This window comes from Pseudophryne corroboree, chromosome 5, assembly GCF_028390025.1.
Source record: "Pseudophryne corroboree isolate aPseCor3 chromosome 5, aPseCor3.hap2, whole genome shotgun sequence".
Taxonomy (NCBI): domain Eukaryota; kingdom Metazoa; phylum Chordata; class Amphibia; order Anura; family Myobatrachidae; genus Pseudophryne; species Pseudophryne corroboree.
In genome coordinates this window covers 123782985-123801333 of record NC_086448.1, presented here as the reverse complement: position 1 = coordinate 123801333, position 18349 = coordinate 123782985, and the positions used below count along the sequence as shown (strand labels likewise).

The 18349-nt window shown below is 41.1% G+C and overlaps 1 protein-coding gene across 1 annotated transcript; it reads left to right on the top strand.

Annotated features, from left to right (window-relative positions):
• Positions 1-1746: 1746 nt before the first annotated feature.
• On the top strand, positions 1747-16011 carry LOC134929563 (patched domain-containing protein 3-like). The gene is made up of 4 exons (XM_063925155.1): positions 1747-2466; positions 8245-8366; positions 10356-10501; positions 14150-16011. Exons 1-4 carry the CDS (start codon positions 1747-1749, stop codon positions 16009-16011), a joined length of 2850 nt encoding a protein of 949 aa, XP_063781225.1.
• The last annotated feature ends 2338 nt before the right edge of the window (positions 16012-18349 follow it).

Genomic DNA, 18349 nt, shown 5'->3' with positions numbered 1-18349 from the left:
ACGGAATCATCGAATCGAGGAATTTAAACATGTTGGCTTTCCGGATCCCCCGACCCAGCCATTGGCACTACAGGGAATTGCCCTGATATCTGCCTGATGTATGGGCCTCATTAGGTAATAAATATAAAACTTTACATGTGGTTGTAAGCCGTGTGCATAGTGTGACCTGTAATTTCACCATATAATGGATGTCAGAGAGCGTCCTTATAGGCATGCTATCTCCAGTCACTTGAATCACGTTATTTCACCAGACCAGTCATCTTACTCATGTCAGACATCTCCCACTGCGTGGCGTATTGAGGCTACATGTATGAGGGCACTTCTGTATGTTAGATTATAGGGCTAAACTCAGAGATGTATGTAAACTGTGCATGTGCAGATCCGTGACTGTAATGTAGCTCACAGTGCCCCAAATGCCACAGCATGACTGACATGCTGCAAGCGCTTGGGGGCAGCTACTGGTATTGTTACCGCATTACAGAAAAAAGGGAGAGTTGGCTCCATTTTCTGGGTGTGCTGAAGCCAGTGGCTGCGTCCTTGGATGCAACTTCACTGGCTTTAGCAGTATGAATATCCCGGACATCCTGAGTAAACCTGAAGGTTACTCAGATGACCGATATTCACGCAGATGATCCGATGCTTTGTTTTCAGGTGCAGCAGCAGATCAGAGAAGCTGTCAGGAGGCGTCTATTTACACATGATTAAGCCTGGCACATCAGCATATTAATACATGGCTGCTGCGTACAAAGAGGAGGTGATTGTAGCTATAGTGTAGATCACTGAATCAAGCCCATAGCTAGGTATCACCAAGGGAGAATTAGATGTGCGTTTGTACACTGTTTGCCCTCCTGGCAGATAAATATACAGATATATTTATTACACATGAATAAATACATATCCTCAGTGTCATATCTTAAATAATTAGCACCACCTAGCGTGTGGGTTGTATACAGCTCTGCTGTTGAAATATAAGTGCATGGTTGAGTTCCGCAGAAAAACTCTTCTACTGACAGAGTAATGTAGAAAGAGGAGTGCGCTACTGCACAGACTCCAGAATTCCTTTTCTGCAGGAAGGCTTCATGCCCTATCCCAAGATGGCCACTGAGATCTCTACCGAGCATGTGTTAGAGCATCACAGAGGAAGACACTTGCAATCCACAATGACTCCAGTGTTCCCGGGCCACTAACCAGTGTCTACATACACTCACCGGCTGGTGAGCTGTATAACACTCCACTCAGCTGAAGCTCGGCTCCATGAGAACCAGTGTGTAACAGTGAGTATGGCTGTGTCTGCTAGCTATCAATAAACCAACACCACTGGATAAGTAACTGGGCTATTCATAGTTTGAGTCATCACCTTGTGTGTATAGAGCTCCAATATCAACACCTGCATGCACATCATTTCCAACATGTAATGTACCAAGATATATTTGCGTATGGTAGGTGGCAAGCTGGAAATGATCCAGTTTGCATTTCTATTAAACAACATTAAGATAAACCTTTAATTATCCTGTCAGAAAAAATAATAATTATATTTACTGACCTTAACGATTCCATCTGGCTTAATATGTGCCAGTAACATGTCTGTATTTTAACGAATCTCATAGTGAGTTATAAATCTGTGCCCAGGTGCTCTGTGCTGGATTATTTCGTGAATATGGTCAGAGCAACAGAGTTCGATACAAAAGACGTCTAGAGCACTACATCATAAACCCTTTATATTTAATGTGCACAAATCAACTGAAAATGAATGGGTGTCATGCAGACTGCTTGGAGAAACCACTCTCCAGGGGTTTCTGTGAACTGGGGAAACTGGTAGCCAGAAATCCATGGTGTTTTGTGAGCATTCCTGTTATTCTGTCTGTTGGATTGGGAGTTGGATTTTGCTTTCTGGAGCAAAAGCAAATCAATAAGCTGGAAGAGTTATTTACTCCAGAAGGAGGGATTGCAAAGAGCCAGAGAGATTTTATTAAGACGCATTACCCTGTTAATGACTCTGGCCAGTTTTCAGCACAACGGCTGTACACAGTGGGAACTTACGCATCTCTCATCATTGTAAGCACATCACAAAATATCCTGAATACGACTGTCTTCGAGGAACTTCAGAAGTTGGACAGCGCAGTGAGAAACATGACCTCGACGTCTAGCTACAGTTTCAATCAACTCTGCACTCAAGTCAATGGCAATACTTGTTTCCCACCCAACCCTTTACTTACCTTAATGCAGAATAACACTGAGGATCTCCTAATAACCTACCCCATGCTCCATAACGGGATATTTGTGGGACTGTACTTTGGAGGTGTGACACTGAGTCCAGACAATAACTTACTGAAGGTTAAAGCCCTGCGATTCTTATATTACCTGAGAGAAGACAATGACAAAATCCACAATAGCTTGGAATGGCTCGAGCAGTTTATGGAATCCATCCCTCACCAACTTGAAAAATTACAACTCAAATCTATAAAGGTAAATTCAAGCCAAAGTGTCTTACATTGACTTTCCTAAGCTGCAATAGCTTCGTTGGTGCACATTGGTTGCCAGGAATTCAGGGCAGCAGATAAATTGTTTTATGTTCCATTTATTTAAACAAAATTTCATTGAATCCCTAGTTATTTTTTACCATGCGTAGTTTGCACTAAATATAACTTGCCCAAATTCGCATTGCAATATATGAAGAGATTGCAAGAATGTATCAAATATTGCATGCAGGGACAGTGCTTGCGAGAAAGCTCTGCCCCTGTGATTCCTCTCCCCGCACTTCTCCACATCTCTCTGCCGCTAAACTAACAGCTCTTGCTGCTGTACCCAGCAATAGGTGTCAGGCTCATTCTATATGACCCCAGTCAGCTGATCAGTGCTGTAAACTGAGATGACAGCCATGAGTTTCACAGCATCAGCTGACCGAGGGTCACAGAGAGAAGGAGTCGGACACCGATCCCGGGCTACAGCAGTGTGTATGTAAGTTTTACTTTTTTATTTTATTTTTTAACTTTTACTTTCTTCAGTGATCAGCTTGTGGTCTATTTAGACACAGAAGCTGATCATCGGCGCTGGATCTGAGCTCTGTTCTGGATGTCATAGCAGAGCTGGAGTAGGGTAAATGGAGGGAAGCCTGCATAACGCCATCTGAAGATGGTGATATTATCTAAGAGATCCTGCTAATTTTTTTTTACAATATTAGTAAATTTGGGTGAGATTGCATTGGGAAATTGGGAAATGGAAAATGCAATATGCTTACCAATAAATGCAAATTTAAGGACTTGGAGGATAATTTAGCAAATTCTCCAATTGCCCTTTCATACATTTCTGTGATACGAAATAATGTGAAAAAAATGTGAAAACATCCATTTTCACATTACTATAGAAAAATAATATTGATAACTATATCACAATGGGCACTGTTGACAACACATACATTTTAATAAAGCTTCAATAACCAAATATAGTAAATATAGCTGGACTGGGCTAAAGGTAAACACCAACTCTTGTTAACAAGTAAAACATTCTACAGTTGTATTCTGCTGTTAACATTTTAGATCAGCAGTTCTAAGACTGAACAGATCATTTAAAAAAATCTTTTTAGTTCAGGCCAGTTCTCTTATATTCTAAGTCACATTAATACTTCTTAGTTTCTACATTAGAGAGCTAATACTCTAGATCAGTGTTTCCCAATCTCGGTCCTCAAGGTATAGCTACTAAAGTGTAGGTTTTCAAATGTGGTGCTGTTGACAGTGACAACCAATCAGATTCCACTTATCATTTATCTAGCACCTTCTAGAACATAATAACCAGAATCTGATTTGCTGCTTTGGGCAACACCTCCACTTTTGTAAACTCGCACTTTAGTAAATATACTCTGTACAGTTTAGGTTTTAGTGATATCCATGCTTGAGCACAGGAGCTTAAATCAAAATAAGCTAGGTACTAATTAAGTTATCTGTGCTCAAGTATGGATATTCTTAAAGCCTGGACTGTTAGTGTGCCTTGAGGACCGTGTTTGCGAATCCCTGTTCTAGATTCTATCTTGGAGAGAGCTGTAAATATTAAAGAATACCTTAAACAGTTGATGTGATGGAAGCACCATGAATAATGAGGTGATTTAGTTACAGTACGTGATATCTAAAATGTCTTTTATATGTAATGATTCTGGTGCAAGGGCGTAGCTACCATAGGTGCAGGGAGTGCAGCTGCTATGGGGCCCAGAGCTGAGAGGGGCCCACATTCCCTGTCACAGTTACCTGTGTTATATACATTTTTCACCATTGGGTGGTACACAGGGGGACTTACAACTTTTGCCTTGGGACCTACAATATATCTAGTTATGCCCCTGGACCTGCACATTGTATTGTGTTTTAAAATGAACTGGAGGGCATTATAATGTTATTTATTGTTAGTCCGGTTAAAGCACTTTCAGTGTTGGCCAGTTTAGTTAAGAGTAATCCCAGACAAAAAAAAAAGTTTCACATATCTTCAACACACTCTTTCAAAAATGAAAATAAAGATTTTTTTTGTTTTGGATTTTTCCCCCCAATAATATTACTAAAAATATATCAGACCTGATCGCTGGGCTGCTAAAATTGTTGTCCTGCGATCAGATAGTCGCCGCGCAAGGGGAGTGTATATTCACTGTGCAAGTGTGCGATCGCATGTGTACGCAAAGCAGCTAAAAAATCCCTCAGCCAGCGGACAGCTGCAAAACCATTCGCACCTCACTCACCAGTGAATGGTTTTTTCCAGTGTGTGCAGTTTGTGCGCAGCTGAGGACTTACTCCTACAGTGCGATCAGAACGGGCTGATCGGGGCTGGAGATGGCGTCACACACCCTCCCTGAAAACACTTGGGCACGTCTGCATTTTTACTGACACTCCCAGAAAACGGCTAGTTACCACCCACAAATGGCCTCCTCCTGTCAATCAGCATGTGAATGGCTGTGCAATTAGAATTTTTGCACCAGCCTGTCGCTGACCGGCGATGCCTGTTGTTGTCTGCCGATGCGCATGCGCATTGCGGTACATAAGCATGCGCAGTTAATTGCTGATCGTCCACTGTGCGAAAACGGACAGCAGCCATCAGGTCTGAATCACCCCCTTAAATTGTTCATTTTATCAATTTAACAATAGAGCAAATAGAGCAAAGGATATGTTAGGTTCCTGGTGCTCAGAACAAGGGAGATGTTGCGTAGTGAGTCCAGAGCACCAGAACATGACGCTGAAATAAGGTGTGGTGTGGAAATAGCCCCTAGCACCCTACCTCCATTGTTTCACCCGTGTGGTCAGTTCACGCCTGAGTGACTATGGTTTCTTGGGACCACGGCAGCCGCGTTTAAAGGGCGGATTAGGTCTGCCCAACTCCGATGCTACCAGGTCTTAGAGTGAGACAAGGCGTGAACCGAGACAGGATAATAACAAGGGGACCTCTAACTAAAGCAAACAGAAGGCTAGGGGCTACTAACAACCCTAAAACTAAATATATGTGCGGCACGCCGCCAAAGGAAAAGAACAACAAAGGAAATGCTGTCCACTCGCCGACACAATACTGTTGTGTACCGGCGGTGACAGCATAAGCAGAACCCTCTGCAAAACACCAGTAACAAAATATAACCAAAGAATACTGCAGCCTAGGCCGACGGACGCGGCAAAGCCGCTACTCACGGAACCGGTACAAATACTGGCAAACGGACAGGAACCCCCAATGCAGCCAACACAGACTCTCAGAACCGGAGGACAGGCAGAATCCCAAACGACAGACCGGTGGACACCAAGAAGCCAGACACTCGACCAGGCACAGACAAAGCCACAGGACTTCTGGACAGGAACGCTTCACGGCAGGACACGGGATCAGACACTGGAACCGACACTGGAACCGACACTGGAACCAACACTGGAACCAACACTGGAAGCAGCTAGACAGACACTGCTAGACAGGAGCTCAGGAACTGGCAGGGACTAGCTCAGAACTCAAGAACTCTGGAACTCTGGAAATATCACCAGCGTCTGTGAATTGCACTGAGCCAGAATATAACAGAGAGTCTTAATTAATTATGTCGTGCAGCTGCCCTGCTGCACAACTGAGAAGTGCAATCAACAGACAGGTGAGGCTGAACACATGGGAACAAGCTGCAATCACACAGACTCACCACCGGCAGCAAACAAGAGTCTTCTCAAACCAGAGCAACGGGAAATCCTGGCCTGCAAGACAACTATAAACATAGAATAGGAATGAACCACTACCTGTGGTTCATAACAGTACCCTCTCCTTAAGGGTGAGCTCCGAACACCCCATGACACCCACGGGGAACATAAACAGAAGTATAACATAAAATACATAACCAAAATGCAAAACATGAATGAGCCACAGCCGTGGCTCATAACAGGATAAAGGTGAGGAGGAGGAAGAGATTTGAGCATCTGCTGTTTTAGATTTCATTACTGACAAGTTAATGACAATTAAAATGGCAAAAGTGTAATCAAAGTGGGATTAGGCTAGTGTCATTTTAAAAAATACATTGAATGAATGCACGAGTTGTAGTTATTAAATAATGAGACTGCACTTGTAAAAAAAAAAAACCATAATGCGTGGAGTGAACATTGACCTTGGACTATCCAAAAATGGTTTTGCACGTTTCACCCCTCTCGCAGATAGTTTGCTGTCGCACAGTATTAGAAAAAGTTGTGTTTTTCCTGTGCATCAGAAAAATGTTTAGTTCAAAGTAGAGCAATGTGTTAACTTATATTTTTCATACAATTGAACAAAGCGCCCACCAAATCTTTCCATATGCTAACCGAGGCTTACTGGACAGATTGTATGTCAAGTGCACTTGTGTTTCAGTGGCACAAAAGATTTAGTGATGATCTTGAGAATGTAGAAGATGATGAACGTCCTGGAAGGCCTTGCACATAAAAAAAAAAAAATGTGAAAAAAACTGAGAAAATTGTTCGAACTGACCTTCAATTTAGCATCTGAATGATAGCAGAAATGGTAAACCTAGACAAAGGAACTGTTAGGCAAGTTTTGCATCAAGATCTTAACATGACAAAAGTTTGTGCTAAGATGGTTCCAAGACTTCTCACCGCCAAGCAGAGAGAAAATCGACAGCGGATTTATATAGAGATTTTGGTACAAATTCAAGCATATTCACATTCATTAGATCAAGTTATTACCTGTGGTGAAACATGGATCTTCCAGTATGATCCTGAGACAAAACGCCAGTCAGTCAGTGACGTGCGGTGGGGTGAGGCAGAGCCTTTCCTGTCCTACTTACGTTTAAAGTAAACCAGAGTTTTGATTGAATAAAATATATGAAAAATACTAATAATTTGTTTGAAATATCTTTTTTGCATTATTCTAATAATTTTTATAGCCCAAACTCTGGAGTAAAAAGTCTATGGCAGGTGAGGCTCACCTGTGTATCCTTTCCACACATCTCTAATCAAACCTCACCAGATTTCCAGGAGTTTATAATGCTGCACCTGTGTATAATGCCAAGATGTACCCTTTGGCTCATATATTGCATGTAAATGTGGCTCTGGGGTTAGCCAGTGCCTCCTGAGCCATTTAGCTCACCGCACGTCCCTGCAGTCCATGCACTGGAAAACACCATCATCACCAGGAATAAAGACTGCACGTCAGAGCAAATCCAAATTCAAAGCCATGTATTTGTTTTCTTTGATATCAAGCATGTTATTTTGGCAGACTTGAAACCAGAAGGTGCAACAGTGAACCAACATTACTACAAAAATGTTCTAGAAATTTTGCAAGAAAGGATCAGAAGAAAAAGGCCAGAGTCGTAGAAAAATGATCATCCTCCATCAGGACAATGCACCAGCCCACACAGCTCTCTCTGTGAAGCAGTTTTTGGCCAAGCAACAGATTTAGGACACCCTCCATACTCACCAGACCTAGCTCCGTGTGACTTCTTTCTTTTCCCTAAAGTTAAATCTGTACTCAAGGGAACCTATTTTGCATCAGGTAAAGAAGAAAATGACAGCTGACAGATAGTGAGCTGAATGTACTTAATATAATTAAATGGAAATAACAGCATCAGTCTCATTATTTAATAGCTACACCTTGCATAAATACAGCCAAGATATAACACATTACCATTAATACAATATATATAATATTTCTTCTATGGCGTGATTTTAATAAATGAGCCCCACTGTGCTGTCAATGCTACTTATGATATATAGTATACTTTGGGGAATTGAAAAATGATAAAACAAAAATATTTTTTTATAACTCTAGGTGTACCACTCAACATCTATTTCTCTACAAAAGGAGTTTGCGGGAAGCACAGAAAGTGTGATCCCTCTGTTCTCCATCACCTATATTGTGATCATTCTGTTCTCCGTCATTTCTTGTGCCAGGTAAGTGAATCATTTCATTAATTATTTTTCTGATTATAAGACATAGGCAGGGTTGGACTGGCCCACAGGTATACAGGGGAAATCCCCAGAGGGTCCCACTGCCGGAGGGCCTCGCCCCTTTCTCTAATGTCAGGTTCCAGACAGTGCACTCAAATTATACATACTCTTTTAGAGGGTCAATTACATGTTCTCTAATGGCTATCTGTGAGGGCTAGTCTTACTCTGTGGCAATTAGCCACACCCCTTAAGCATGGGCCCCTACCACTCTATGGCCCCAGTCCAACACTAGTCCAACACTGGTTATAGGGGGAGATGTATCAAACCTTCCAAACAAGACAAGTGGAAAAGTTGACCAATACAATCAGCTTCTACCTACCATTGTATAGAAGGAACAAGAAAAGTGATATCTAGAAGCGGATTGGATGATATGGGCAACTCTTCATAGAAGGCTCAACAAACTAATCTGTGACTTCCTGATTGTTAATTTAAACAATCTGACTCCAAAGAGATGTTTCTGTTGTTCTGACAATGAACTGATACAAATCACCTGTTATGTAAGAGCTACTTCTATATCCACAAATCCTTAAACTGTATTCAGTTCAGTGAGGTCACAACTAAGCTCATGATATTTGTAGTTACATCTGTCATGCAAGTACACACGGTATAAGGTGACACTAATAAAAGAATGTGTAATTGTGTTTTTTTGCTATACTGATGTTAAAGTCACATGAAGGTTTAATGATGTTAAATAAATTGGGGTGAAACTTTTTATTTTTTTTAAAACATGGGGCGCTGGTCTAAAACTTGGGGTCCCAAAAATTAAAAAGTAAAAATCATAAAGAGAATTGGTCACAATCTATTAATAAAGGTAATCTGGATTGCAACTGTTAGGAGAGTTACTTTTGTTGTTAATGAAGATATAGCTGTCCATGTGAATGCTAATGCAGGTTTGTGGCACCAGAACCCAGATTCAGATGTGTACCTTTAAGGGCTCATGAAAAATAAACATATTTGAATACATTTTTGAAAATTACTCCAGACAACACAAGTCTGCCCAGCTGGACAAATGGTTAGACATAAATCATAAATGTAAAAATGACATTTCTATTTTCCTCACAAAAATATTAACGTTTACTACTTTTACCTATATAGGGAGACATTAAGTCTAATAGTGTAGGGGGTGGATCTGGACACACCCACACAGGACTGGCCAAACCCACACAGGACTGGTCACACCTTCACTGCTTCTCACATTAGGTCCTTGACCATTTTCAGCCCCAGTCCCATGTGACCCTTTGACCTTGCCCTGGATATACTCAACTTTAACTTAATGTATTTATGGCAGTGCTGATACTGTACTATTTTTATGTTTTTTTTATTACCATACTGTCCAGACTTAGCGTCCGAAGAAGGCTGTATATCTGCCTCGCCCCTTAATAAATAAACTCAGCTGCCACTGGTAACAGAGTGGCAGATGTATTAACCTGAAGAAGGCATAAGGAAGTGATATACCAGTGATATGTGCAAGGTGATAAACACACCAGCCAATCAGATCCTAACTTCATTTACATATTGGAGCTGATTGGCTGGTGCCTTTATCACCTTGCACATATCACTGGTTTATCACTTCCTTATGCCTTCTCCAGGTTAATACATCTGCCCCAGAGGGCCCAGTGTTTGGGTCAGGCACATGTCATTGGTTCACTAAGTACCGAAATAAACAATCCTGCGACATCCCAGATTCCCCATCCATATTACAGGTTTCCTATGTATGTCAGCACTAGTAAATCCAAATCTAATAGTTGCTGGCATATAAATTACTGTTAGATCCAGTTTAGTAGCCAAAACAGGAGGTGCCTGACATCTTTAATACAATTTATAAAAGTAAAGATGAAAAATAAATATTTTCACGGGTTGTTAATTCTCATCAGGTACTGGTCATTTCATGAAAACATTTTATTAACTAAAAACTTGTTTCTTCTATTTCAGTTTGGATAATGTGCGAAATAAAATTTGGGTGACCACACTCGGAGTCATATCACCAGGATTAGCCATAATGGCCAGTTTCGGGCTGCTCCTACTGTGTGGAGTTCCATTCGCCAGGACAGTTGTAAATGCTCCATTTCTTATTCTTGGTAAGTGTATAGTTTGGATAAGGCTACACTGATGATATCTGCAAGTAATGGCTACAGTATGTCATCCTCCTCCTGTACATTGAAATACTATACTGAGAGTGAACCTATCAATAGAACGCAAAACTACAATGATGTGTGTAAAACAAAATTAGATCAAGTAGAAAATGTGTTTTCATTTCTTTTTAGATGAGAAACAGTTTCAAAAGTGTTTAGCAGAATATTTGGCACATTGTATATTATGGTGCAGATTTCCAGCAAAAACTAGTCTTAATTATCAAGGAGTTCAGTATGATTTGCCAGCGCACAGGATGCCGGCGGTCAGAATACAGATGCCGGCATCTCAATAGTTGTAATCCTAACAGGGAAGAGGTAAGTGTGTTACCTCCTCTAACCGACCTCTCCAGCAGCCTAACCCCAAGCTCCCCATTAGTGCCTGACTCTAAGCTCCCCCCCCCCATGGTGCCTTACCCTAATCCCCTTCCACACAGCCTAACCTTAAACCCCCCACCCCCACCACCCCAGCCCTAACACACCCAATATTCTTGCATTCAGACACTGTCGGTAATCCGGCATCGCCATTCTGACGGCTGTCAGGATTCTGATGTCGGCATTTTGACTGCTGGGCTCTCAACAGCTGGCATCCTATCCAGCTTTCATCTGAGTACTACCCAGGCCAGACCTTCCTTTATTGGTACCATTCCACATCATGATGTATCACCTTCCATTCAGCAAAATTTAGAATACATTATAAAAGGATTATATACACACTAACTGCTGCACTGAGAAGACAATAGATGTAGAAAGAGAAAAAGAGAAAAAAAGAAGAACACGTTAGAGGGAGGGAGGAAGGGAAAGGATGAATGGGAGAGGAACAAATTATTTATTAACAAATACATGAATAAAGAATATTTGCAAAAAAAGAATCAAATTCAATATACTGTAGATTGAAAATATTTATTAAAAGTTACCGGAGTAGTAAGTGTAGGTTTGTATTTTCACTTTCAGTTTTCCAAATCTCAGTTTTTTAAAGAATAGGGGAGACGAGTGCAAGGTTGAAGGCAGAGGTGACAGTGCTTAATGAGAGGGAAAGATTGAGAAGGTAAGCAAGATGGAAACAGAAAGAGAGGTGGTGGTGGTGGTGGGAGGGGATAGGGTCAAGTGGGGAGGTGGCGGGGGGGGAATAGATGAGGGCCATGACTTCCTTACTAGATACATGGGAAAAAGATGTCAGAGTTGGTGAGAGGGATGGGGAGGGATAGTAATGGATAGGAGTAGACGAGGTGGGGGTGGGCAGAGGAGGGAATTGACAGTGGCAAAGAGGTTCTGGCGTTTGGAAGACTAGCAGGAGATGAGAATCTTGAAGTATGACTGTTCAGCAAAGGAAAGGGCAGCACTGAAGGACGAGAACATAAGTTTGAATTGGAGGAAGTCTGCTTTAGAGTGTGATTTCCTCCAGTGTCACTGCGCAATACGTGAGCATTTTTGCAGATATCTGCTGCATTAGGTGTGCCAGGGATTGGGTGTTAATCTGCGAGGGTGAATAGTGGTCGGTGGAGCGACAGAATCAAGAGCACAAGTAAGGGATGCATCATGGCATGAGAGAATAGGAGAGAGAAGTGAGTTGAACAGGGAGGATATAGATGTAGTGTCAATAGCCTCAATGTTACGCTTAGTGATGGTAGCGTTAGGAGGTAGAGATGGAGAAGCAGAGATAGATAAGTTAAAAGAAAGCAGGTGGTGGTTAGAGAGGGGCAATGGGGAGTTGGAAAAATCAGAAATATCACAACGGTACTATAGGTGAAGACCAGATCAAGTGAGCTTCCATTCACATGGGAGGGCAAGGAGGTCCACTGGGAGAGGCCAAGCGAAGATGTGAAGTTAAGGAGTTTGGATGCAGGAGATTTTGTAGGGATATCGATAGGGATGTTGAAATCATATAAGATATGGAGGAAATGTCAGAAGAGAGGAAGTGAGGAAGCTAGGATATCCAGTTTTGCATTGCAGCATGAGACGCACAGTTCGGGCGCACCAGTGCCATGTTGTTTTTGTTTGTATCAATAATTGATTTGTTGGAGATATAATTGGGCATTTAATTGCTGAAATTTTTCGATTTTTCAAACACACGCCCACATATACATATAATTATACATATAGCACTGGTCACACCCCCATATCAGTAGCCACACACCCGCACCCACACCACATGTGTTGGCACTCAATAGGCCCTTCAGAAATTTCAGCTCCAGGCCATGAGGACCTTAATCTGGCACTGAAGCATGTGGCTGGTGTTCCACTCTGCAAGGGAGACATATACAATAGGCCAGTATAATGTGCAATAGTAGCATAGGTACTACTATAATTTGCAAGGGTAGCATATGTGCCAGTATTATATGTGCCTGATTTATGCCAGTAGATGTGAGCACTGCATTTGCTACACATATTCAGCCAGGCAAATCCGTTCGCCCACAATTGACTTCCCCCATCTATATCTATTCTATGTGCAAGATGCACCCAGCATTATCTCAAAATTAGTTCTTTGAAAGTTAAATTCTCAAACTAGAACAATTTCATAAACTACATTCCTTAGCAGAATTAGACTATCATGGTGCAAGGTACAACAATTTCCATTTGGAAGAGCACTGCCTGCATGAGGTTGTACATAATGTGGTTTAAGGTATCATTTTGGGATAACTGTGGCTACATCTGTTTAGTGTCTGATATTACCCCAGGTGTACCCCAGGGTTGTGTTCTTAGTCCTTTTTTATATTCACTGTTCACTCATGACTGTGTATCAGCGGACGCATCAGTCAAATTGATTAAATTTGCGGATGATATTGCCGTAGTTGGGTTAATTAGTGGCGATGATGAGCTGGCGTATAGGACGGAAGTTGCGAAGCTAGTCGATTGGAGTAATGAAAATCATTTATTTTTAAATAGTGGGAAGACAAAAGAACTGATTATTGATTTTAGGAGAAGGCAGCCGCTGAAGTCACCAGTGGTTGTTGGTGATCAGGACGTGGAAATGGTTACTTCATTCCGGTTTTTGGGCATTCAGATTTCGTCACGTTTGACTTGGTCTGAGCACCTGTTACTGATAGGAAAAAAGGCTCAACAACGACTTTTCTTCCTGCGGCGTTTAAGGGCTACAGGTGTTGGCGCTCAGACCATGTTAAATTTTTACAGCTGCTCGATAGAGAGCATTCTTAGTTATGGGATTGTGGCATGGTATGGAGGCTGCACTTTAAAAGATCGATGGGCATTAGAAAGGATAAGGAAAACGGCAAGTAAAATTATTGGTATACCATTGCCTAGCTTTGATGATTTGTATAGGTGTAGGGTTTTAAGCAAAGCCAGGTGTATTTTACTAGATAGCGCGCACCATTTTAGTATGCTTTTTGATAAACTTCCATCGCGAAAGAGGTTTCGTACTTTGTTAACTCGTACCAACCGGTTTAGGGTTAGTTTCATCCCATCTGCTGTACGTATGCTAAATGAATGATTTATTTTTATGTTTGTTTTATGTTGTCGCCTGCTACTACTTGATGCTCTGTACAATGTAATTTCGTCTGTCAACTTGCTTTGGCTGATGACAATAAACTTGAACTAAAACTAAAACTATTATTGAAACATGATTTTGTTCTGTTACAGGAGTCGGAGTGGACAACATGTTTATTATAATCTCCTGTTGGAAGCAGACAAAAGTAACAAGCACCCTGGAAGACAGAATGGCTCATACATACCGAGAGGCGGCGGTTTCCATCACTATCACCACTCTCACCGATGTGTTGGCGTTCTACATCGGCATAATGATCCATTTCCCCTCAGTGCAATCATTCTGTATTTATACCGGGACTGCCCTTGTCTTTTGCTACATCTACTGCATAACTTTCTTTGGTGCCATACTGGCATTGAATGGGATACATGAGAATAACAACAGACATTGGTTCATTTGTGTAAAAGTGAAGGACAAGAAGGACAATGATCAGTGTTCCTTGTACAATGCATGTTGCACTGGGGGAACATATGACAGAACACGTGAGACAGAGACTGAGCACCCAATGACTGTATTCTTTTATAAGTACTATGGTCCATTTCTTACAAATCCTTGGGCGAGGATATCGACCTTGGTTTTCTATCTGGCATATCTATCCGCTAGTATTTATGGATGTGTCCAGATTAAATATGGAAATGATATCCAAAACCTGGCTAAAGTCAATTCTTCCTTGACTCACTTCTATAATATGGAAGCTTTATATTTTTCAAAGTATGGGCCAAGGCTTATGGTGGTTGTGACTAATGAGGCTGATTACTGGGAGATAAAGACCCAGGTGGTCATTGAAACTTGCATGAGAGAGTTGGAAAAGAGCCCGTACATCGCCAAAGAATACTCCGTATCCTGGCTGAGAACCTATGAGAAGATTGCTAAGGAGAAGAATCTCAACATAACCAAGAAAGAAAATTTCATACAAAATTTGAGTAGACTCTATGCACATGTTTCAGAGTTCAAGCAGGATATCGTAAGAGACAGGAATGAAATTAAAACATCCAGGTTCTTCATTCAGGCCATAAATGTATTCAACATCGATGACGCCAAAGATATGTTAATCCACTTACGAGGCATAACAGCTTCTTGCAATGTTGAAATAATTGTTTACCATCCATTATTCATTTACTTGGATCAGTATATTGTAATCATTCAAAACACAATCCAAAATATTGTTGTGGCAACTGTGGTCATGCTGGTGATTTCCATTCTGTTCATACCAGATCCGCTGTGCTCATTATGGGTGACGTCGACAATTGCGTCAATTATTGCCGGTGTTATCGGCTTCATGTCCTACTGGAAAATTAATTTAGATTACATATCGCTGATTAATCTTGTCATCTGTATTGGGTTCTCCATTGATTTTTCAGCTCATATTTTATACGCATTTGTTACTAATAGGAAGACGAATGCAAGTCAAAGGGTGATTGATGCTTTGCATGTGTTGGGTTACCCCATTGTGCAAGGAGCTCTGTCAACAATCCTAGGGATTGCGGCACTTTCAACCACAGAAACCTATATCTTCGGAACCTTTTTCAAGATCATGCTCCTGGTCATTGTATTTGGTGCACTCCATGGGCTGTTATTTATCCCTGTGTTCTTGATAACGTTCGGTGCTTGCAGGATACCATGTAACAGTGAAATAGAACCTGAAAAAAATGGGTCTGGAGGTACAAAGTCATTGCCGGCCGCTGTGATCTATAGACCGCACCCTTTAGCTTTTGAAAATGGTATGAGAAGGCCAGAGTTGAGTCTGCCAGGGTATTTCAGTACTGCACCCTGCGGGGGGGACTGTGGGGGTTTCGGCAAGGACTGCTACTGTATGAGTTGGCAGAGAAATGTTTACTGTGTTCTTCATGCAGTAGATGGACAGAGCAATGATGACAATACAAACAAAATAGTGGAATATAGGAAGAGGATGCTACAAGTTTACCGTGATCATAAAACTGATCAGGGCTGCAATTAACTCCATTTCATAATATAGTTGGGTACGCTATAATATAAAGTTCAGCAGTGAGTATCTGGTGTCCTCAGCTGTATGTAACCCTCAAGAGATTGAAGAACTTCCTTACTTTAGTAGTCTTTTAAGTGATTCTGAAGTACAAATATAAAGTCCTCCCTGATTGGATGATAATGACCACAACTCCAGTCACGGATTAACCTATAGTTTAGCTGGATACGATGATCTGGGGTGTATGGTACTTAGGAAAGTGTATGACACCATTTTTATTGGGATGCAGTTAATTTGCTGGCTGTCAGGATCCCGGTGGTCAGGATACTGGGACCGGAATCCCGATAGCTGACAATGCCAACAGCCGGAATCCCGTTGTTCAGGGGCACCCATAGAGTGGGAATAGAACCTGTGGCGAGTGCAGCGACCCACCAAACCCGCAATGGAACACTTATGTGCTCACCTCGCTGCCGGAATACTGGTGGCCAGGATGGGAGGGGGCAATCAATCAGCCACAAGAAAATATTGTGGTTAATTGAATTCCTCCCTATATTTATTAATATATTAACAAGTTTTTATATAGCGCCAGTGAATTCCATTGCGCTATTTATCAGGGACAAAACAGTAGGGAGACAAGACCTGGTAATAACAGATAAAGAGGTGAGTGTGCCAGGTTTATAATCTATAGAGCTATATACAATGTTCATATAGTAAGATAAACAGACAGTCACCAAACTGTATTGCTGTCACAAAAGCACTTTGAAATTAACAATTATCATAAATGTAAAATCATAACAGCTAATGTAAGTGTAAATTAGAGGTTCAACTGGAACCAGATTAAATAACTGATTTCTCTTGGAGATGCAGTTTAGGTTCCCATTGATAACAGCCCATTATATAACATGTTACCCTAAACATATGAGCAATGGATGCATGCCTCGTAGGTTTTGTACTAATATAAATGTTTATAATTTTGTATTTAATTCTAGTTAATGTGAAAAAAAATTCTTACTGATGAAATACCAATATGTACTGGTGATAAGCCTGATTATTTGTTAAAATGTGCCGAATACATATGAATAAATGTTACCTTTTGGACCAAAAAATGAAAAAACATCTTAAGTAATTTTACTGCATCTTAGCTCCAAATTTAGAGGCATTCAAAAACCATCATGTGACTTATGTTCCACTTAACCCTGAATGGGCAGTGTAGGAAATTTTCCCTAGAGGGCAGCGTATGATCAGAGGTTGCAGGATATTATGGTTGGCTTTCTTGCGGCAAGAAGACCATCCTCCAAAGATAGATACACCACTCACCCCTGCCCTTTCGTTATATAAAGAAAAATTGATTTGCGTATTGAATGAGTTGATATCTTATTCATACAGAAAAAATAACCAAATTATTCTTTGATGTCTGGAAAAGCTTTTTAAGACACTGCCTTGGTTCAGCTTTTTTTGTTTTGTTCGTTAATTATGTTTCTTCTGTGTTGCTCTGTAAATTTATATAATTAATCTCTTTATCGTCAAGCCCAGTGGCAGATGAATTCACTCCTTGCTGTATTTTTATGCACTTAATTAAATTGTTTTCTCTGCATATTTTGTATGCTGATGTCATGTTTGTGGTGTTTCAGTAAGAAATAATAATAATAATAATAATAATAATAATAATAAAAAGAATTATTGCTGCCTACAGTTTGTTATTTCAAAAGAATAATGCTCCTATATTTTAATCCACCTACACATAAAACAATTCTGATTTGTGAACTGGTTGGTTCAATGACATGTCCAATCATTGTACTGTGTGGGTCCAGTGTATCTCATCAGAACACATGATGACATACTGAGACTAACAATGACCCTCCCCCATGATTTTGTAGTGGTGCCATTGCAGGATCCAGCAGTTCTTGTGTCTGCATTAAGATCTGATCTGAAACAATATTAAAAAAAAAAAAAAAAATGACCAAAATGGATGACCAAATATGCATAACTGTGGCGAACTATGGTAATAACAATAATTCACTGGATATTCTTTTTATTTTGAAATGATCCCACAAGTCCAAATCCGTATCAGTATTAACTGGCATCAGAAAAGAAAAGTACCACCTAAACCATGACTATGAGCATATTATATCTACTTGTTCCAGGGTTGGACTGGCCCACAGTGGTACAGGGGAAGTTCCCGGTGACACCCCCCCACCCCCCGTCTGAGGGCCCCCTTCTCCACTAGGAGTCAGGTTCCAGACTTGAATTATTGAATTTGGGGGCTACTAATTACCTATATCTAATGGAGGGGCCGGCGGGAGCCTGGGTACGCTGCTGCCTAACGCCCCCTCCACCCCCCCACCCCTTCATA